The sequence below is a fragment of the Ixodes scapularis genome, unplaced genomic scaffold (genome assembly GCF_016920785.2).
Source record: "Ixodes scapularis isolate PalLabHiFi unplaced genomic scaffold, ASM1692078v2 PGA_scaffold7__128_contigs__length_106722199, whole genome shotgun sequence".
Taxonomy (NCBI): domain Eukaryota; kingdom Metazoa; phylum Arthropoda; class Arachnida; order Ixodida; family Ixodidae; genus Ixodes; species Ixodes scapularis.
In genome coordinates, this window is record NW_024609882.1 from 88,211,228 (window position 1) to 88,233,908 (window position 22,681).

Consider the following 22,681-nt stretch of genomic DNA (forward strand, 5'->3'; position numbering starts at 1 on the left):
TTTGTAATAAGTCGCCTGTGTCCGTCGCCGCGAGGCGGCGTGACGGATGGTCCGCCTGGATTAACATGGGTCCCTGTGACGCACGTGCGGCGAAGCTAGTTTTTTCACGAAACATGGTGTCGATGAAACGAGTGTCGACGAAACGATACGGACGCCCGTTGATCACCTCCGATGTTCTTTGAAACCAACGCACACTGTTATTCCGTGATCCTGTGTTAGTTCAGTGCTTGACAATATTGAAAATTATGGGAGATTTATTAACATGTTAATGTATACAGTTTTGTTGAAGCAATGTCCACTACTTAGATACCGCAATATCGCTGCACCAGCCTCAGGAACCCCTGAATGTTGAGCCGTCGATGAACACTTCAACCATTTCCGAAAAAATTAAAAAGCAGCTCCTGCGGGCAAAAGCAAAGAACACGGCCTGCACTTATGCTGATGTCGAACAGCAGGAAGTCTCGCTTGTCTAGTGTCTCCGTATGTAGTCTTCCAAGGTTAATCTCGGCCATGTCCCTTGGTAGGCTCGGTTGCTGCTTTCTTTACTCCCTGCACATGGTGCTCCTCACGCTCTCAAAAGTCGGCAGCTCAGCCATCACCGTGTCGTCAACCTAGAACAAATTGGTCACGTCACAAACAAGGTTCAATCGCGGACACCATGAACACGTATACGCGTGTAATAAAACATAGTATGTAAAGACGAGACAATGTTTTTGCTTACTTGACCCACAAGGCTCAAGATCTCTCTGCTGTACACTTGCGGTGCTGGCAAATGCGGCTCCGACCTAACCTTTTGCTTCAGTGCATTCTTTAGTCGCGCTCCCCGAAGTGGGCTGCTATCAGGTGGATGGTTGTGCTCTGAAACACATCGACGTGATGATAATGAAAGGCCGCAGCAGATTTTAGCCTCATTCATTCAGTGCCCTTCAAGCTGAACAGCAATCCGAGAGTTTGCGAAAGTAAAAAAAGAAATGTATCTTGTTAACGTAGCAGCTTGGGCGAGTTGGTTGCACATGATTACACACACCACAGCGCACTATAGCAAACAACACTCACACCTCCGTGTGTAAGGTGTGAGTGTTTTTTGCTATAGTGCGCTGTTGTGTGTGTAAAAAAAGAAAGTCATTAGCTCACCTTGTGTTGTCTTGACGACTTTCCCGTGCTTCCTGAGAACTGCTGCTTTGCAGTTATTTGTCCAGTATTTAGCACATCTCCAGGCAGTTTTCTCATCTTGGTCCTTCCGCTGAAAGCAATACTTAAATCCGTCTAGTATTAAGGCCTCCTTCCCTTTTTCCGTTCTTAAAAATTCGACCTCCTCAACCTCGTCTGGGAAGCATCCAATGTTGAAAGTTCCTTCAATAGAACTCACCTGGTCGCGTTCGAGGTTTCTTGGTTCTTGTTGACCCTCGGTATGCACTTTTTCTTTCGTCCCGTAACGAGAATTGGGGGCAGAGGATGGGGGGAACTGATAAGGGGATGGGGGCACGGGGTTTTTGGAACCCGGGGGAAATGAGGTCGGGGAAGATAACACGGGGAATTAGCTGCGGGGATATCGACACGGGGGAATCGGGATTGGGTTATTTCGTGCACCACCCGTAATATTGGGCTCTGTTAAATATGACTGTTTGTTTTCTTCATTAATCTAAATTATTTTTTCAAACTTTTTTTTTTGTATTCTAGAGCTAAAATATCGTCAGAATGAATTTGAATATTTTCCTCCAACTTAAAAGATAAAAAAAAAAACGACGGACGTGATGAAGGAGGGCACAGTGATAGAGTGACTTTGTTGCGAGGGGCATAATTTCCTCTGCGTTCCCTCCAATACACCTTGATGCAATTCCAGACAAAGTCCTTTTCAGGACCCCTCCTTATTTCCTTTGTATATACATTAGGCTACTACAAAACGAAGTCCTTTTCACGTCTCCGCGCCCACCCCACTTCTCGGTTTCTGCTTTTCTCCTTTTCTTTTTTTTTTTCAAAACATAATATTTTTTTTTCTATTTTAGGTAAACTTCCGAAACGTGGGGGGGGGGGGGGGGGGGGGGGGAAGGACAACACAAAGTCTTAAGAGACTTTGCGTTGTGTTGTTCTTGTTTCCCCCCCCGTCCGGGGTTTTGGCTAAAATGTTAAACTATCACCAGCTACTTTGCGCCCTAACTTTTTGTTGCTTAATATCTAGTTTATTTATAACCTATTTCTTTCCTCAATCTTTCCACCTCTTTTTTTTTTTTTTCATTTCATTCACAAACAATAGCATTAGGACACTTTTTTTTAAGCTAAGAGAAAGCCCGAGGCTGCGGAACTAGTCCGCGCCTCCATCCTTGAGTATTGAGGGGTCTTCCATGCATGCAATCTTCTAAATCTATCTCCAATAGGAAGCCAGGGTTAGGAACTGGTCCATACCCTGCTGACATTAAAAAGGGTCTTCCTTGGACATGCTAATGTTTAAAGCTTACTGGGTGCTCGAGGCTGCGGAACAAACACTGGGATCTTTCTTTCTTTTTTGCGAGCAATTTGGTTCGTTATTTTAAAGGAAAACATGAGCTTGGATGTTTCCGTCTCCTCTGGTATTACAAAGTTTTCCTTCGGACATGCCTTTGATCTCACCGGTATGCCCTTTTCAGGACTTTGTTTTTAACCAGTCTAAAGTAAGCTTGGTTTTTCGAGCTTTCGTTCCTGTTTTCTTCTGCACGTGCTGTTTTGTATTAGTTTTGTGAAAATATGAGGCTTTCTAATTGTTAAACAACAATGAATGGGTTTATGTTATAATAATATATTTGTCCTTTTCTTTACACTTTTTTATATTTTGAATTCCTCTTTCCAAGTGTTTTCTTTATTTTATCTTATCATTCTTTTCATAATTTCCACCATTATTGCCGCATTCGAGATTGAATCGATTAATTGTTATTTTCGAGCTATATTCAGGTTTGTAATATTTATTAAATTAGCTTGTTTTTTTTTTAGATTCGGACAAGTTAAAAAGTAATGCTTGATATCACGGCATTCCATACCACAGAAACATTTGATGCTGTTCTTGATATTAAAATAAAAAAATAAAAATTAAGTGGAAACCTTCCAGGATTTGTTAATAAGTGGGTTAAAAATATATAGATTAAAAAATGAGGGATTTCTATAAGTCGACGGAATCGATTGGAAGACTGCGCTTTTTGTTCCTTCTTTCTGCCACTGAGCCTTCCATAAACCATTAACTTTTAAAGTTATCTTTTTACGTATTGATTTAATTGTTTAAGAGGTAAAAAGATACCCTGGTATCTAGCAGATCAAGCATTAAGGTCAGCTAAATCATTACCTAAATTATCCGAATAGCGTTTAACAAAATAAAATTGAGAATTGCAATGAGTATTTAATACATCAATTAGATTTTTAATTTTATTGATTATTTCATTTAGATTGACATGGTTATTTAATAATTGTAGTACAGATGATATATCTGTAAAAATGTTACAGTCTCGTGTTGTTTGTATATTGATTAAATATTGCATTGCTTTCAGCATTGCTATTGCCTCTGCATCCTTAAATTGTGTTATGTTTATTTAAGCCATATTTTCCTATTTTCATTCTACATTCATTAGATTTTATTACAACAAATTCGGCCCCAACTCTATTTAAGCAGACTGAACCATCCGTAGGAGTGTTTAGTGTGTTTATTTTTCCTTGGAAGGTTTTAAGATCGTCTATTCTATATTCTACTGAGTATCTAAGCTTGGGGGTGCACACCCCATAAGTTCATCGGGTATTGAATATTTTGGGGTTGTATTAACCATTCTTCAAACTTGCATTCCTCTTTTGAAATAAATTAAACATAAAAGTTTCTAAATCCAAAGTTATCGTTACTGGTATGATATTACATAAAGCTGGCAGACTGACATACGAGGCAGTGCGATAAGCTTGGCATATTTTTAATAGTGGAATTCTTTTAACATAAATAGTTTTTCTTTTTATATACCGTTATGTTCTTTTTTGCACCATGCAGGTGCACCGTATACCCTATAATGCAGATAAAGTGTTCTAATTTTATCCCTGGCCAGCCCCCACTGCAGAGACGAAAAACGAGCTAAATTAAATGCATGTTTAAGTACTTTTTTCATTGGGTATGCTGCGTGCGGAATAAACGATAGGAAAAACGATTCCTAAGATTTTGAATTTCTGTTTATTTTTGAACTAATTGTTGTTCAACTTGGTTTGTGAAAGATGCGTGTTGTATCTGCTTCCTGGAGCTAGTAGTAAACAGCAACATTTCGAGTAATTAAATTTTAAGTTTCCTTCTTTGCCCACTGTGTTATTTGGCTTAAAATAATGTCGGAATGCGTTCTGATTTCCAGGCGTGAGAATATCCGTCTACTGCAAGCACCACATTGTCTGAAAATGCCTGCATTTGTGCATGTATTCGAATGTTAGCATTTAATAGGTCGTGTATTACAATATTCCATAATAATGGACCCTCTGGGCATCCCAAAGTCAATTTCCTTTGTACTGCGTTCGGCTCTAAATTATAGTGTATAGTTCTATGGATAAAAATGAGCGGAGTATAGATTATAAATTTAGTAGACAGTTATCTTCCTTTAAAAAGTCTAGAATGGACCTTTTCCGAGAAGCGTTCTGCGCACGCGCGAGCGCCCGATGCCAAGCGCCGGAAGTCGGAACGAAAAATGGAGGAAATTCGGAAGGAGGCTGTATATCAGCGAGTAGAACACGTAACGGCAACATATATATAATTGTGTTACACAAAAAAAGAACGTCGACGGAAAGGAAAACACGGCGTTTGGGTGGACGCCACGGATGCCCCTCTTTCAAGTCGCGTTGGGCAGGCGCCGCTGCTCAGAGAGCGAAGAAACCGGTAGCGTAGCTCCCATTATCGATTGGTAGCGCAGGTAGGTCACTTGCTCGATTTTTAGCTCGTGCAGCCACCGCCTGGTGCCGTCGGTATGTCGAAAAGGTCCATTGAAGGGCAGCATACCGAGTCGAGGCTTCTTGAAAATCTAGCGGGATTATTACAGCGAACCTGTTCATAACTACGGTTCCGTGGAATTTTTGTGCGCGTGACTAAAAACTCTCCGCTCGCATCGCCGCACGCGCCGCACGCGCACGCCTTTCTCGTATAAGAGATTCAAAGTAAATAATCGAAACAAAGCGTTGACGAACGCGAGTGCAAGAAACCATTCGTTTTAGGCCTCTGCTTTAGGACAGTTACTGCCGCGGACGCCGGCAGGTGCGGCGCGTGGAACACCATTCCCTGCATTCTCCTTGATGCTTGGCTAATTTAGCAATAGGTCTATTCACTAAATTAGTCATCGATGGGCACCATTTTCAAGGTCAGCAGACTCTCAGGTAGATAATAAAGGTTTCTCTATGATTTGCCGCTGTGTGACCCACCCTCTCTTTGTCGTCGTTCCAAGCCCCCCCTCCCCTCCCCCCGCTTGCGTGCCTAGTTTCCTTTCCTTCCGCTCTCCCAGGGTGGTTGTCCCGTCGCGCGTGTCTACTTTCCGCCGAGTGGCGGTCTGGTCGCGTGTCTAGTTTTCTCCAGCTCCTGGGGGCGGGTCTGTGCAGTGTGCTCAAGAGTTCCGCTGGTCATCCACCTTCATAGAGTGGAATGGCTCATGATTTTGTACATATTTTTTTGTTTTAGTTTATTTTAAGTAATATATTGAGTTAAGTTATATAGTGCTTTTGAGGAAGATCTGTTATGGGCAAACCCAAACTCATTTTTGTGTGTTATAGGTTTGATTAGTTTTTAAAAAATACAGAATATTATAAAGTAATCGCTCTAAGACTTTACCAAGTAGAGAATTTAAACAGATTTGTCAATATGAGGTTGTAAGATTAATTGGACGTTCCGGTTTATTTAATAGGATTACTTAGCTTACTTTTCACACTTTTGGAAAAAAGCCCGATTGTAAATACGAGTTAAATATATTTATGTAAAAATGTGGATGATGAGTCTACATTTGTTTTATAATAGGACACGTTATTTCATTCACCTCAAGGGCTCTTTTTGCACATAAATTATTGATGATGGTATTTACTACCTGGTAACAGAATAGATAGTCGTCGGCGTTTACTGGTAATTCAAATATTTTATTTCTGGTATTAATTTAAAGAGCAGAGTCTGTGGATACGTCGCGACTTTAAAAAGGTTATCTAGTATATAATGTATTGATTCTAGCAGCGATGTGGTGCTGGTTCCATCTGTTTCGTTTATTGGACATATAAAAAGTGGTGCTTTAACTTCGTTAAAGGCGATTTTATAAGGAACTCCAAATAGTAAACTTTTTGTATTTTTATAACAAAAATTTCCTCCATCATGTTACTTTAGTTAAGTTTATCTTCTTCGAAATCGTAGCATTTTCTTTGATATAGTGGTTTTAGTTCGTTATTGTTGAATCTTTGATATCTTCTGCGTAATGGATTAACTTTTATTCTGATTCCTTACTCTATCTAACATTTCGTTCACAGCTAGCTTTTTATTCATTTGTTAAATTTGGGATAAAAATCATTTCATTTTTTTCTATTATATCCCCGTTAAATTAGAAAAATAGTAAGATTTTAACCAGAAGTCATTTTTGATAAGTTAACAAAGATTGGGTAGACCATTTATTAATCATTTTTTAGGTGGTTGAGAATTTCATTTCATTAGTCCAGAAGAAATATATTCATGATCTTTTAAAGGCTTTTTTATCTAAAATTTTTCAGTGTGATATTTTATATAGAAGCTACCCTAAAACGATCGTTAAATTTATCCAACTTTTGCCATTACTTGTTTGAAAGGTTGATGGAGAATGTCTATTATTAAGGGGGAAAAGATTACGTAATATTAGAAATTGACTTAATATTCCTCCTTTCTTGTCTGCGACCTTAGCTCCCCATGGCTCATGTTTAGCATTACAATCCCCCACTCCTATTATTATGTTTTAATTCGTTAAATAACGGAAGAAAGTTGTCTAATTTGTCTAAAGTGTGTTCAAAGTCAGATGTTGGAGGTAAATAAATATTTATTAGTATTATTTCTATATTGCTATATGTACATTGAATAGCGACTATTTATGGCTGTTCTAATAAAGTAAAAAAATGTGACTATTATAAGTGCAAATTATTGTATATTTGAGATTAACTTGGGACGATATGATTTCATGTCTTGAAGCCTGAAGGTACTCCTACAATTGTTTTTCTATTACGCGAGGCTCTTGTATGAAAATAAATGAGGGCTTAATTTCATTCGTTATTTCTTTCAGTCGTGCAGTTGCTGTTTTTGACTTTCCTCAATTCATTTGGATTATTTCCATTCTATTGTTGTTTGGCTATTGGATATAACCAAAAAACGTCTGAACAGCTTTAGGCCCTTAAAGCTGTTTGGGAAACACAATAAAGCTCCGAGTGATTGATTGATTGATACATTGATTGATTTGCATTTACTTCGTATATTGGTTTTGTACTTACCTAATAGTTTGGCATTATTTACACAAAATTTCTCCTTCAATACATTAAGTTTCAATGTATATATTTGTACAAACACACCCTTAGAGGCATTTATTTCTATATTTACATTTTTCCAAAGGAATAATAAGTTCGTAGCTATATACAACTCTATACAAATTTTCCGATCGTCCATACTCTGTTTTTCCTTAAGGGGAGTATCCCGAGCGCTCCTCGTGGAACCGAAAGGTTTCCCAGGCGGCGCTGCCAAGGGCCTGCCTCGCGGCCACTTGACGCGCAAAACACGGCCGGCATCTCCGGTTGGCTGTGGCGGTGCTCCCACTTTGTGCCTGCCCGCACACAGTCCGTAGAACTCTGTCTGCTACGGGCAGACGTGTTCTGAGAAAGTTCTCGATTGGACAATGAATGACGTCAGCATTACGTTTGACCCGATGACGTCATGTGGCGTCACGTCGCCGACTTTATTTTTTTTAGGCCGACGTTTCAAACTTAAAAGCTTTGGCGATCAACTTTTCAATTTTTCACTTAAATAGCTTTTGCGAAAAAGCTGTTGCGTTCACGTCATTCGCTGAGGCCATATATTTTTTCATTCGTAATAAAAATTTAAAATAAAAAAAAAGCTTCGGCGCCCACCTTTCCAATTTTTAAATTAAAAAGCTTTGGCTAATGCTTTTGCGTTCTCGTCAATCGCTGAGACTGTATATCAGTCAGTCAAGGAAACATTTAATCGATCGATCAGTTAATCAATAAATTTTTGTGTATTATAAAATGTAAGCATGACGACGCTCTCCGTTTAAATGCGTATAGAGTTATTCGCAGTGGCGAGTGTGTGAACCTAATAATACATACATAAATAGATAAAATATCATCATGGACCGACAGGAACGCTCTAAAAATAAATACTAGCAAAACTAAAGCTGTTATATTTCGGACAAAACATAAAGTTATTCCATCAATATGTAGGATAACCTTAAACTCGGTTGACATCGAATTGGTAGAGGATTTTAAAACACTTGGTGTGGTATTTTCTCATAATATGACCTGGGACCATCATATTGCGTATCTAAATAAAAATCTATCTAAGGTTGTCGGGCTGATATGCTGGCACCGGTATATACTTCCAACATCAATTAAACTCTTGTTATATAAATCGTCATTTTATTCTCATTTGAATTACTGTTCTTTGGTCTGGAGCACAGCTGCAGTAACAAACTTGGGGAAAGTACACTTAATTCAAAAAAGAATGCTAAGAACTATTGCAAACGCACTATATTTGTCGCATACAGAAAACTTATTCAAAATTTATAATATATTTAGTATCAAAAAATATTTATAGCTATAGACTATCCGCAAGGCTTAAAAAAGAATTGCAACATAACACCTCTTCTTTGGTAACATTGTCAAATATACAAAAACATGTATTAACGAATCAATCTCGTAACCCCGATTATCGGCAAATACCAACGTGTCGATTGAATGTTGGCAAAGAAATGTTAGCCTACCGAGTCCCAAGACTTCTCAATTCACTAATTTTACACAATATTGATATAGATAAATTGAGTTTAAATGAATTACAAACTGTCATGTATAGCTTTGGTGTAGTCTACTAATATTTGGTTTTGTATATCTTCGATGTTGTATCTTTCTTCTCGGTAAGTTGTTAATAATTCCTTCTCATGTCCACGTATTTATATCTATTATGTAAACGTAGATTTTGTACATTGATATGCTTTGAAGATTAACGAGGTAATTGATATCTGTTAAATGCGCTTAATTTGATTGAATGCCTTTGTATTTTATTTTGTTCCCTCTGACTGCTGCTGAATGTAACTGTGGCCGAGAGGTTGTCAAGCCGTCTATCGCGGCTTTTATTCTCGGCCCCATCATTACATGTAATGGGAAATGAAAATAAAGCTTATTATTATTATTATCCATAGGCTTCGCATAATTGTCGCTTTGGGTAAAGAGCCGTGTCGCGCTTAGATTTTTGAAATGCACTCATATTCTATCGAAGACTTCCCTCGGGTAAAAACAAAAGAAAAAAAAACCACACGCATTTCTTTCTCTCATTCGTACGTATAATTTCAATACGATATTTACCTGTAAGCCAGACCAAAATGGCATTTGGATAAGCACTAAAATAAAATGTTGGGCAATATAAACGCTCTGCGAGATTATAGAGTCAAGGGTATTTTTACTTTCTATTTTACCTCTCCTAGTACAGTTTTTATTTATTAATTTTAGCTCAATAGCTTTTTCTTTGACGATTTCAATAAACCAGAAGTCACCAATGCCTCGCAAGGCTTGTTAGCCTTTTTGCCTTTTTATCTGCAGTAAAAAAAAAAACTTTTTTGCTTTTAAAAACAGCGCGCTCGTCTCCATCGGGGTAAAGTGTTATGAACGAGAGACAATGAGCAGATAATCGTGGAAAATAACAGTGAGCTCTTTGTTCCAAGTCCTGTGGTGCATGCGGTATTTAATCAATCCATTTCACCGAGAACTCGGCGCATACGTGACGCCGCCATCTCTTCGGTTCCCAGGAGACACGAGATGACTCGGTCCGTCTCGTGTTCCGCGGGGACCCAGCGAGGTTGTCGCACGTGCAAATATACTCTCCCCGATGCATTGAGGCGGCGTAGTCAAACTGCTGGGATCGGTCTATTCGTTGAGTGGCGCGTTTATACTCGCCACTTCTCGGGCAGATCCGCGCCTGCGGTGAGTGCACTTTGGAGCTGGGTGGGCGAAATATTCTCTTTGCTGGCGTCTGGATCAGTCCCGGACCCACATTCAGATGTCCCGACAACGACGAGTTAATTTCGTCCCTCTAAAGTCCGATTGCAACCGACGCGGATCCGCCAGCGAATCCGCAAGTGGAAACGTACCATGAGGTGGACTGTGAAAGAAAAATTAATAAATTTGGCTCTAATTTTTTTAGATCTAAATAAGGCTCATAAAGTTTAATTCGATTGTTCTCTAAGCTGCAATCTCTAAATGGCAGACACCTAAAGATACAAATAAACTAAAAGAATCATTTTTTATTTTGCACGTTGTTCTCTATCAAACTTGAAAAAACAAATATCTACTCGTGGCCAGAGTTCGCATATTTACTAAGCAGATAGCCCCGGTGTTTCTGGATACATGGAACTAAAACAAAAAAAATATCATAAAAAAAGAAACTCAACTTCCGTTTGTTTGGTAAATGAAAAGCACCATCTTCTAACACTTTATACTAATTGCAAAAAATTACGAAACAAATTAAGCAATTGACTCTACTTCCATTCAAGCTCAAGGCATAATCACAGCCGTGCAAAACATTTTATTCAACTGGACTGCACGGCTGATAAAAAGTGCATGTCAGAAAACAAACAAAATTAAGCAAATGTTTTAGCTTGTTTTTACTTTCTATGAATGTACCATGTATCGATAAAAATTCTATTAAATTTCATGAACCGTACACATAATTAAAGTATAGCCCTTACTTCAGTCACATGAATTTTAGCACCCACTTTAACTGGAAATTCAAAATTCTCACCCCCCCCCCCCCCCCCCTTTAGTTTTGAAAAAAAAAAAACAACCGCATCTCCACGTGGTGAATGATGTTGATTGGGGCGAAGCTCTGGCGGTGCTTGTCTGCGTAGACGCTGAGCCGCAGCATGCCGAGCCTTTCGTTCGTTTTCATCCATGTCACGCTGCGGTCAAATGCTCAAATGCGTATATAACCACGTTCCATACCACACATTCTCTTTCTGACATGGATGAAAACGAACGTAAGACTCGGCATGCTGCGGCTCAGCGTCTACGCCGCCCCAATCAACATCATTCATCACGTGGAGATGCGGTCTTTTTTTCCCCTACACGAGCACGGGAGCACGTGTTCACGTGCTCGTGAGCACGAGCACCCGACGCCGTAAATCGGACGGACATACGGACATGGCTACCCCCTAAGGAGCTTCGCCCCTAAAAAAATATAAATAGTCGATTCGGAGATTGAAGAACTTATTCGTTACGAAATGACGTCACGTGACCTGGTCACGTCACCATGGGGAATCATGGTGTCACGTGATGCTTTTACGCAACGTGACGACAATTTCTTACTACATTTAGCGGCGAATTGCATGAACGGATGGACGGACGAACACATTTCTTGGAGTGGTGGAACAAAGCACGACAATATTTTAGCCATTGAACGCAAGATTCCTTCATACGAGGCTTGTAGCCAAAAAAGTACAACTAAGAAAATTATTCAAACATTGGGACCATTTACTTTAGGTAATTTCTCACAATGTGTGTCCTTCAAAAGGCCCCAACAGAGTAGGTCCGTCCTTCAGCTGCTTGGACCTTTTGCCTCATGAGCCTGACACATCCTTTGCTTGTAGTCCACTTGAAAGCCTGTTATGCGCATTCTTCTATGTTGCTACGGTTGCAATGTGCCCTCTGCTTTGCTTTAGAGACCCTGAACTTCCCGTCAGAATTCATGCACCTGGAGACTCCCAGGTTCCATCCCCATCTCGACAAGATCTAAAAGCCCTAAAGGCCCAAGTTGAGCTCGAGCAATACGAGTACAACAGCCGCTTCTACCATTCTTAAAGAGACGCGAATTCCGCCTTCTGGCACCACACCCAGATCGGAGCATTGAATTCCTACTTCTAATTATGAGTTTGAAATCTGACACATCTTTCAAGTAGGTCATGCAGAAAAGCCAGCTCCCGATATCCTCTGTCCTACAGTCTTTAACAAATTCCTCACATCGATATTTACTAGGGAAGACCGATCCAATATTCTATCTGTAGCGAACCTTGATTATTCGTACCTACAGCCCTTTGTAATCACAAATCTTGGCATCTATGACCTCATAAATAACCTCGATATTTCTACATCCTCTAGTGCCAAGAACTTTTGTTTTAATTTCTTTAAAAAAAAACATCAATGCCGTTTGATCTCACATACTGTGCCTATTGTTTCAACAATTATTGCCGTCCTGTTGCATTCCCGCTGACTGGAAACTTGGAAAGATCATTCCGATCTTTAACCCTGGCTCAAAATCGCCCGTAATTAGCTACCGCCCCATATCCCTAATAACCAGTGGGTTGTCGAAATTGCTCAAACACATAGCACTCTCCCATTCCGTGTGTTATCTTCAAATTAACAACTTTTTCTATAACTATAAGAATGGGTTTCGCAGAGTACTCGTCGGAGGCGCAGTTACTTGAAATTCACCCATGACCTTCACGCTAATACGGACTCAGGCTCTCAAACCGACGCGATTTTCTTAGACTTCTCAAAGGAATCGCGTTCAGGTCGCACAGTTATTAAACTCTCCGCTCTTAATTATGAATCGTTAACACTTTTCTGGATTCGTAACTTTTTAACACTTAGACAATTTACCGTAACTGGCGACTTTCGATCTCCCACTACTAACGTGACCTTTGGAGTCCCGCTGGGTAGAGTTCTCGGGCCTCTTCTGTGTACTGTGACTGTGTACTGTACAGAACCAATAATAATTAAAACGACCATAATATTCTCCCGAGTGATATTAATAGAGCTTTTGAGTCGTGTGCCACGAGGCTAATGTAACTTAACTTGTCTAAATTTGATACGCTTTCACTAAACAGCGTTCAGTCTCGTCTTTTAAATATTTCTCCATGTCTCTCTCTCTCGTCTTACCTGGGTGTGCATCTCACCTTTAGCCCCTCCTGGGTCACTCCCATTGAATCTATTTCCGCTGACTCTTCACGTACTCTAGGTTACCTAAAACGAAACTGAAAGGCCGTACCCGCCCATTGACGTCACCTAGCTTTTAATACTTACGCTCGCCCTAAACATGAGAACGTCATGGCCTATTTGAAACCCGCATCAGAAGGATCAAATTAGCCAATTAGAATCTGTTTAAAGCCCCTCCGCTCGGTTCCTATCATAGTCTCGATTTGTTCGCGTCTCTCTCAATAAACAGCGCAACACTATTCACCCCCTCGAAACTCGCCGTCTCATCTCACTGTATACTTGATCGGTTGCATCTTTATCCCGATCAATCAGGCTCATTACTTTGAGGACCGCCGAATATCATCGTCCAAATAACAACAAACACTTCCAATGCATCTTTGGTTGTACAGCCGGATACCTCAGCACTCCTTAAAGCGCGAGACACATGCGCGAGAAATCCACCCGATCCGACGTCCGATCCGGCATTACGACTGCCGGATCCGGAAAGTTTGGTCGCTTCAGACATCGGATCGGCGACCCGACGACCCGGCGCGCTTCCGACGTCGGAAGCAGCCAATGACAGCACAGCTAGCGCGAACGTCATGATGACGTACTCTGGCGGGACGAACAAGAAAACGGGTGACGGGAGGCCGGACGCGCGAATCCCGCTGACCCATTTGAGAAAGATGGCCTTAGCAAAGAATGCACGCGCTAGCGAGAACGAGCTCGTGATTCCGCTCGTGCGAGCCGAACCGTCAATCTGGGACCAGAGATCTCCGGGGCGGCGATTCGGAGCGGCGTTCGGACTGTCCGACCGGACGTCGGATCGGACGATTCTGCCGCCCATGTGTCTCGCGCTTTAGGCAATCAAGAACTGGAACGGTCTTCCGGGAGCCATGATCAACATATCTGATGCAAGCATGTTTTGTAATGCCCTTTCCAATCACTTTCTTTCCACCATGATCGCCCACAGCATTTTGAATTTTGCTATTTTCTGGTTTTGACGCCTTTCATACTCTCATTTTTGCCTCGAAGTGCATATTGTTATTTTCATAGCGATCGATCCGTAATAATTTATTTTGAATTATGACGTATCGGGGTATTTGTAGAGAATGCCAGAATACTAATTTCATTTGCGCATGCGGTTTCTTTAATCAAAATTTTTTTCACTCAGTATTTCAATTTCTCTCCCTTTTATAAGCCTTTTTTTCTTTGATGCGTCTTTTTTACCTTTTTCGTACTTGCATTTTTTTTTTCTCTTTCTGCGTTGCGATCGACGCTTACGCTACATGTTACCCCCCCCCCCCCCCCCCCCCTTGCAATGCCCTTAGTCGGGCTTTTGAGGTACCACGATTAAATAAATAAATAAATAAACACAAATAGACTAACTCCTTTTCAATTTCCCTCAAGTAGGCGGGGCTGTGCGGCTGTGGCTTCCCCACTGCCCCCTGCGATGCATGGCGGCTGTGAAAAGAGTGGTAAATCTTTTTTGTTTTGTTTTCTCGAGGGCAGGGCTGATTTCAGGGCTCTTCGTCAACATTGTACGAGTGGAGGAGGCTACCAAATACGCCTTTCTGAATCACCTGAACATTTGGAATGTTCATATTCAGCGCACATGCATAAAGTTTGTCAACTTTTTTCATGAAAACAATGGTCAGCTTTGCACCATACAACGAGGAATTTTTCCCCCTTTTTGGTGGTCTTTGATCAATCCATCCATAAATTTAGCGCGGAAAGGTCGGTGTTTGAAGACGGCCAATATCGCTGGCTGATCTCGTCGGAACGGCTCTGGAATGCGAGGGGCGCTGCGGTCTTGTCGAAAATAATTTGTATATATCGTAAATATTGAAATCGCTTACACAATTTTGCGGAAGGAAACTTTTGTGAGCGTGTACTTTTCTTGTTGGTTTATGAAACTATGCAACCGCGTACTGTTATTGCAAGTTTCTAAAACTTCAAACATAACATACGAAGCTATATTATAAAAAATAGAAACTATGTTTTCACGCTGTACTTGAGCTCAATAGTAAAGAGATACATATTAGAATGGATGCTTGGGCGAGTTGGATATTCATACTGTAGGAGAAGCGCTAGATTCACTCACCCTCAAACTCACACTCACACTCACACCAGAAAAACGGTCTCTCACGTCGCGCTGATTTTCAACTCAAATTGTATTTTCGTCTTTCGTTTTTCTTTGACCCGTATTAAAATTGTCATCTCACTTCGTTCTCTTCTGTACAAAACAATTAGCAATGTCTATCGCACATGGCCTACGAGAATCAAGATAAAACAATTCTTTTTCCGTTGGCGTTATGGATAGACTACTAACACAGGTGTCACTTCTTTTTATGATGAGAGCTGCCTCTATTATCTCACGTGTTAACTGATGATGGTTCTTTCCTATTATGGTGCTATTTTTGAAGTCCGCGGCGCATCCACAGTCACGGCAGTGGATGCCCAAACGTCCTGAGTTTGCTAATCGGGTGTTGTTGTTGTGTTCCCTTAATCTGTCGTTAATACATCTTCCAGTTTGTCGTATGTACTGTCTGCCGCATGATAGGGGAAAGGAATAAATCACTCTTTCTGAGCAAGGTATGAATGGGGTTCTATGCTGTTTTGTGCAGACGGTATTAGTTTTTGGTATGGGGTTAACTTTTTTACATAGGCCTGATATTTTGATGGGGGCGGAAAAGACTACGTCGATGTATGCGCGATTCCCAATCTTCTTCGGGTTATGAGAAATGTTATGAATGTAGGGGATGACTACCGGTCTCTGGCTACTGAATCTTTCGCGTGGCTTGCGGGATGTGATTTGACCTTTTTTAATCTGTTTAAGGAGACTTTCGGTGACTGAAGTTAATATATGTGAAGGATATCCCACCCTTACTATCCTAGATACTTGTCCTGTGAAGACAGAAAGTCAGCGCGACGTGAGTGACCGTTTTTCTGGTGTGAGTGCTTGTGACTTTGAGGGTCAGTGAATCTACTTTGGCGCTTCTCCGACAGAGATACATATCTTTCTCTTGATGTGTAGTTTTTCTGAAGCAGTAGCCGCCTTCCTTTATTTCGTCTTGTAACTCAGGGACCTGCGCGAACCGGGCTGAATTCCAAATGGGGTAACTTTTGTCATACACGTTTCCCTCCAGAAGTAAATCAATACTGTTAATCATCAAGCTACCCCACAAAAATATTCTCCCTCGTTCTGCATTTTTTCTTTGCCTGGCTGTATGTAACTTTATACAGCAATACATAATTTGGACTGAAAATCAACATCGATGTGTAGTTGAGAACAGTTCAAAGACACTCGCCTTCACATAATATTACTTCACTTGCATGAGGTTTACCGTCATGCAGCTGGTGCGTTGAAATTCCCCGACAAAAATGAACTACCCTGGGTTCTTTACAATAGTCTCCGCTGCGCTAAACGGACACTCGCACGGTGTTCAAGTGACGGGGACGCGTGTAACTTTCTGCATTTGTCTGCAGTTAAAAAATCTCATCCCCCCCCCCTACAGTTTTTTAAGTTAAAATTTCACCAAAAGTGCGTGGTGAAAGCATTTATTTTCTTGCTTTCTTTTAGTTCTTCAAAGTGTTACGGAATAACCGGTTTAAAAAATTGATTCCGATCAAAGCATTAATAGACTAATTGCCAAGGCCTACGTTTTTTTTAATAGTCCATTTGCAGGAATTTGTTTTCTCCATTTATTGCAATGATCGGTCTTTCTGCGTGTTCTGAGGTGAAGCTGGTGCCAGGGGATTAATCACTGTTCACGTCGTTCACCCCCTCCCCCTCCCCCCCCCCCCCCCCCCCCCCCATCAACTCGGCAGCTTCGCTCGAACTTCGCTACCAGATACGACATCCTGTTCGGTCTGGCCGCGCATGCGCGCCTGCGTGCTTCATCGATTGACTCCCTCAGGTGCGTACAGTGTTCGCGGTGAAGTTAACTTCTAAAATTGGATCCCCAATTTGCTGGAACGTTTCCTGTCACCCTGAAAACACGAGGACGGAGTTAACGCGCCAAGGCCGCTTGACGTTCGCGGCGAGTAAAGGAGCAACAATTAACAGCTGCGCCGCAAAAATGGAAAAGTGGGAAGTCATGAGATTTTCTATACGTGCCGCCCTGCTCAACCTGCAGAGAAACTGTTGACATATTCTGACGCAGACTGGATCCAGGTTGAACTTCATTAGCTTTTTTCGAGGTTCAGTGGGCATGCGGTCGTATTGCGACTCCTAAAGTACTCGATCACTAACCCCGGATCGCCCGAGAGGTGCTGAACCACATCTTACCCAGAGTGTGTAGGCGGCAAACTTTGAGGACTTGGGTTGTCGGCTCCGGCTTGTGGCGCATAAGAAAACTACACTATGTCTAAGCGAGGATTGCGTAGAATAGAGACAATAGTCTTCTGGTGCTTCAGCGTCGTGCAAATATGGCCGGATCTCCAGAGCAGCGCAGTAGTCGGGTGAGTATCGAGTCACTCGTAAGTTCATTTTATTTAGTTACCCGAAGGACATCCTTGCGAATGTATTACATTTTCAAATTCTTTCTTTAATTCTTCATTGGGAGAGGGGAGGCAGAGATAAACAGAAACTCGGGTGTTTCTTGAGAAGTATTTGCCTACCCACAGAAGCGAAGAAGCAGCATGAATATGCGCCATATTGTATATAACGAATCAAACACGCATATCTATAAATACGTGCACGGGTGTTTATTCAAAAAAAAAATGCACAATAAATTAGTAGCGCTGACAAATGGACTATATTGGTAGTTCATTTAAACGGGTAAAAACAGCGCAGGTACACGGACAGAGTAACGCACACGGCACTGACTTACAACCGAGCTTTAAGGAATCTGGCAACGCGTATAAATGGGAAATTTGTCCGAAATAAAACCAAAGAGAAACGACACTTTAGAAGGACGACACGTGTTTAAGTTTGTATCATGGGTTGTGGAAGTGGTATTTTTTTCGTGCTGCCGCGCAAACACATTTGGCAGACAGGACGCTGCCTTAGGCGGCGGTCCTACGACCCCCACCATTATACCGGTGGCACCCGTGCAAGCGCTCCTGTTTGCGGTGCAAATGTCGCGTCTGTGCGCGGGGAATGCATTTCGTCCTTTTTACAAACAAATGGTCAACTCATCGTCACTGTCTTCGTGTAGAATGTAACTCGCATTTTTTTCAAACTTCAAAGCATTCCAAGTTTCTGGGCTTGGAATGCATCCAAGTCGCGTTCTTATTTTCTTTCTTCGTGAATAGAAGAAGGACTCGTGTGATTGCGTACTTACTGTCCTTTCTTAATTAGTACACTCACATTTTTTTTTACTGTTTATTCAAAAAGTGACTTTTTTAAGCTATTTCGAAGCGGCGCAACTCAGTTTCACATCATAACGCAGCAACAACATTTAAGGGCAGGTTCCTGGTAAACGTAGGAACTCAGCCTAAAAAAATGAAGGACGTTTCCAACTCCCTGTAACGCCGAGCGCAGCTCCTGTGGAGGAGGAGGGGAGGGTATGCACCTCCTCCCGTCCTCTTCCTCAAGAGCAGCGCTCTAATTAGACATTACAGGGAGTTGTACACATCTTTTACGTTTTGACGCCAGCAGTTTTTTTTTTTTAAGCACCTCTTGAGATAAAATTTCAAAGAATTCCCTTCAGGCGTTCTTTTCTTTTTCTTTTTAGATTGTGTTGTGCCATCTGATATAATTTTTGTTTTAAATTGTACGCTAGAGTAAAAAGGGAATACAAATCGATACACTGGGCTGGTTCTCCTTAAGGACGGTTTGGTTGTATTCATATTCATATTTGTTAAAACTACTTTAAAATCATAGGACTATTTGGAAGCTCGACTCTTTACGCGAGACACCGGCTCAGAGAAGAGGGCAGCTATTTCAATGACAATTATTAAATTAGAGCTTTTCTCGTTCAAACTAAACTAACGTTTTATGATCGTGACTTTTTTAAAGCATACTAATTGTTCTCGATATTAAAAAGGACACGCTGTGGACGACGACGAGCACTTGCGCCATCTTTTGAAAGGTGGCTGAAATTCCAAGTTGACAAGTTCAGCAAAAGTTGTGCTGATTCTGTCCCGGACGCAGAGGATTCTTGTCTCAAATATTTCCTCGCGCTTCTTCCTCGTTCTTACAGTAAATCAGAATTAGTCTCGCGAAAAAAAAAAAAAGAGACAAGCGAAAAACGCGTCACAAGGGTTACGAGCAACTTCTCGAAAACAGCTAGTGCCTATAAATATTCTATTCAATGCCGCGCGCCATGTTCCGACACCACGAAAGGTGGAAATATTGAACCATATATAGTAGCGGCGACCAAGTAAAGGGTATTTCCCTGAACTCTTTGATAAATTGACCTTTTTTTAAGGTTCGAGCTTTCCGATTGCGGCGGGTTAAAAGAGTTTAATAAACCCCTTTCCCGTGAAGCGCGCTATCAAAAGCGTTGCACATAGACGAAACCCTGCCTAGGTAGTGTTTCTTCGGATTAATTCTTCATTTCATTTCTCGAAATAATATAAATGTCATTAGATCAACCATCATGGTCTTGGTCTAATGATGCAACGACATCGAGCTTCCACTTTCCGCTTTACTAAGGATAAGCAGCCAGGGCAGACTCCGCTTCACCTTATGTTGTACCGCAGCGAAGGCTAGAAGCGCGAGCTCATAGCGTTGGCAGCTGCCCTTGGGCCCCTGCACGAGAGCTTGTGCGGCCGAGGTGTGCCATAGAGAGGAGCTCGCGCTTGTAGCCTTTCCTGCGGTACAGCACAATGTGAAACGGAGCTAGAAGCAGCTTCTCAGCTCAGGCAGGGGGAAGGGAAGCACTGCCAAAGTCAGCAGCTGAGCGGGAGCCGCACCTCGAGAGACTGGCGCGCCCCACTCTTTGCAGTGCTTTCGTTCACTCAATGCCAGCTAGGGGGGATCGGTGGCCGAGTGGTCTAGCGCACACCAGCTCGGAGCACGTGGAGCGAAAGCTCGCGCTGCAGAACCCAGGGATCCTGGGTTCGAGCCCCACCCCTGCCCGTTTCGATCTGGATGAGCATCGTACCGGCGTGCGGTCGTGTATCGCTACTGCGTGATGCACGTTAAAGACCCCAGGCTAGCGGCTGTACCGCACTGGCCAAATTTCTCATCTACAGCTGGGAGACTGGTCACCCCTGTGAGGCAGACCAAGTTCTAGGCTGTATGAACACACACACAACCCAATTTTTCAATGCCAGCTGAGAAGCTGTTCGAGCAAGCCGGTCCAAAATCGCAACTCCTAAAGAGTTCACTCGGGGTTGTCTCTCGTTTCCCCGCAATCAGTGTGGCGAAATAAAATCAATCGAGATGCTCATTGCTGCCCTGCCATGTTCTTCCAAGACCGGGCTAGTGAGCGGCTTTCCCGATGGCCTCCACTCTCGCCTAGGAGCAATGGGACTTTTTGAGCCGCGTGGGGGTGCGACCGCTCTACGATGCCCAACACCGCTTGCGCCATCCTGAACAACTGAGGCCAGACTCCCGAAACTTTCTTACGACAAGACGGTTCGCAAATCAATCCTTCGATAAAATTACGAACTTCTGAGTATTCCCGAAGCAAAACGTTCGTAAGTATTCCGTAACTTACGGATTTTGTCGTAACTTCCGCAAAACTTACGACTATTTTGCTTAGGGCCAGTACGACAGTTTTTCTAGTGTAACTAACATGAAACAATCACAATAGGATGGGCGTCATAGGATCTTCGGCTAAAAAAAAAAAAAATTACGGTTGAAATTTTTATACAACATATATCATAAAGCTAGTGGTATTAATAGCTTATCATGTCTCTTAAACCAAATTATTTTTCCAAATGTAATGACCATCTGCACAAGATAAAAAAACGAATATTACAAAACCAATTAAACAGTCACGGTTACCCACGTAACAGAGCATTACGCCGGACAGTCTAAACGATTTTAGACAAAAACTATCTAATTTTGATTGGAGCGATGTTCTCCTCGGAGACAGACGCAGAAAAAGCTTATATTTTGTTCTTGAGTATATTACCGCGAGCGAAGCCTACAGAAAAGACAGCGCGTCCGTGGCCGAATGGTTATCGCACTTGCCTTTCACGCAGAAGGCCAGGGTTCGATTCCTGGCCGCGGTTACTGACACTAGATTGTGATGTTCTGGTAAATTCGAAAAACCGTCTTGTTGATTCGAGGTTAGAATGTTCTACGCGCCGAACCTTGGAAAATATAACGTACAATAATCAGCAGCTAGCCGGAAAAGAACTGGCGAACAAGTTCATATTTTGTCAATTCAAGCAATGAAATCCTCGAGGATGATGCCTGCAAGTATACACTCCGTGCGACGCGACTGGCGCGCCGCCGCGCGGCCGGCACCGAAGGTAGGCAGCGAGAACCCCAGAGAAAACGAAACCGAAACCACGCCGCGTACGTTGGTACGCATCGAAGTCGGAGTGGTGCGGTTGCGCTGGGTTCACAGCATGAAGTGCTGCCTTTGCTGCGTCATTAAGTGCTTCAATAGTTATGCGTCGTATCTCGTGGAGACAAAGTTTCACAGTTTTTCACCTCGCCGATGTTTTGTGGGACAGCGACAACGATGGAGCCGTGCCGTACGACGTGAGAAATTTCGTCTCCCGATCATGTCTGCCACTGTGTCGGTACGGCTGACATATTCTACACTGCCGCTTTGCGCTCTGCGTTTGTTTTCGTACCAGTAACGCCTACATGTGTCAGCGCCGATGGGACGAACCCACACTCGCAGGTATGCAGTGCCCATTTCGTTGGAGGAATGCCCTCCAAAGAAGTTTCGTCCCCATCGTACGTGTCGATGATATTTCCGGACAAGTATGGCACGCAATCTGTACTTCATGAAAAAAGATTCGAAAGGTAAAAAAAGTGACAAATATAAATCTAAAGAAAACAACAATGAAACTCGGAATCACTAGAGAATCGACGTTTGAGTATGGAAGTTTATGTGGTGTGCTTTCTTTCTTGATCAGCCTCCTTTTGGATGTGGAAACGCTGACACTCCGAGTTCTGTAGACAACATTTTTTTTTCTCGGCTTTAGAGCCACCTATCGCAAAGTGGTTCGAACTGGAAGTACCGTCCACTGGTCCCTTCCTACCTGTAAAGTGTGCACCTCCCACGATGAGTGGTATTATCTGACAGCCTTTGACGGTCAAAGCCAGTTCCCATTTAGTTACGCCGCCCAAACTAAATTTCCACCTGGTTTCGCTATGCCAACTCTTTTTGTTATAATAAGTGTTGTGCCAAGTGACGGTCATGTCAAAGCACCTGTGCGCCGAAAATCAGCACCTCGCACAACAGGTTATTACACAACAGCTGACCGCAAAAGCCCTTGGCGGCCAAACCGTGTGTTGGCCGACAACTTTGTTTTCTCGGCTTTGGAACCACCTTTCGTAAAGTTGTTTCCATTGGAAGTACAGTCCACTAGTCCCTTCCTACCTCTAAAGTCTCCACCTCCCCCGACCAGTGGTATTCTCTTGACAGCCTTTTCATGATCAAAACCGGTT

The 22,681-nt window shown here is 42.3% G+C and overlaps 1 protein-coding gene across 1 annotated transcript; it reads right to left on the reverse strand.

The window, feature by feature from the left end:
* Window positions 1–497: 497 nt before the first annotated feature.
* On the reverse strand, window positions 498–17,438 carry LOC120840454. Its single transcript, XM_040211006.3, has 4 exons — window positions 17,408–17,438; window positions 1,135–1,326; window positions 722–858; window positions 498–611 (listed from the first exon to the last, which is right to left on the reverse strand). The coding sequence occupies exons 1-4, from the start codon at window positions 17,436–17,438 to the stop codon at window positions 543–545; spliced, it is 429 nt and encodes a 142-aa protein (XP_040066940.1). The 3' UTR covers window positions 498–542.
* Between the last annotated feature and the right edge of the window lie 5,243 nt (window positions 17,439–22,681).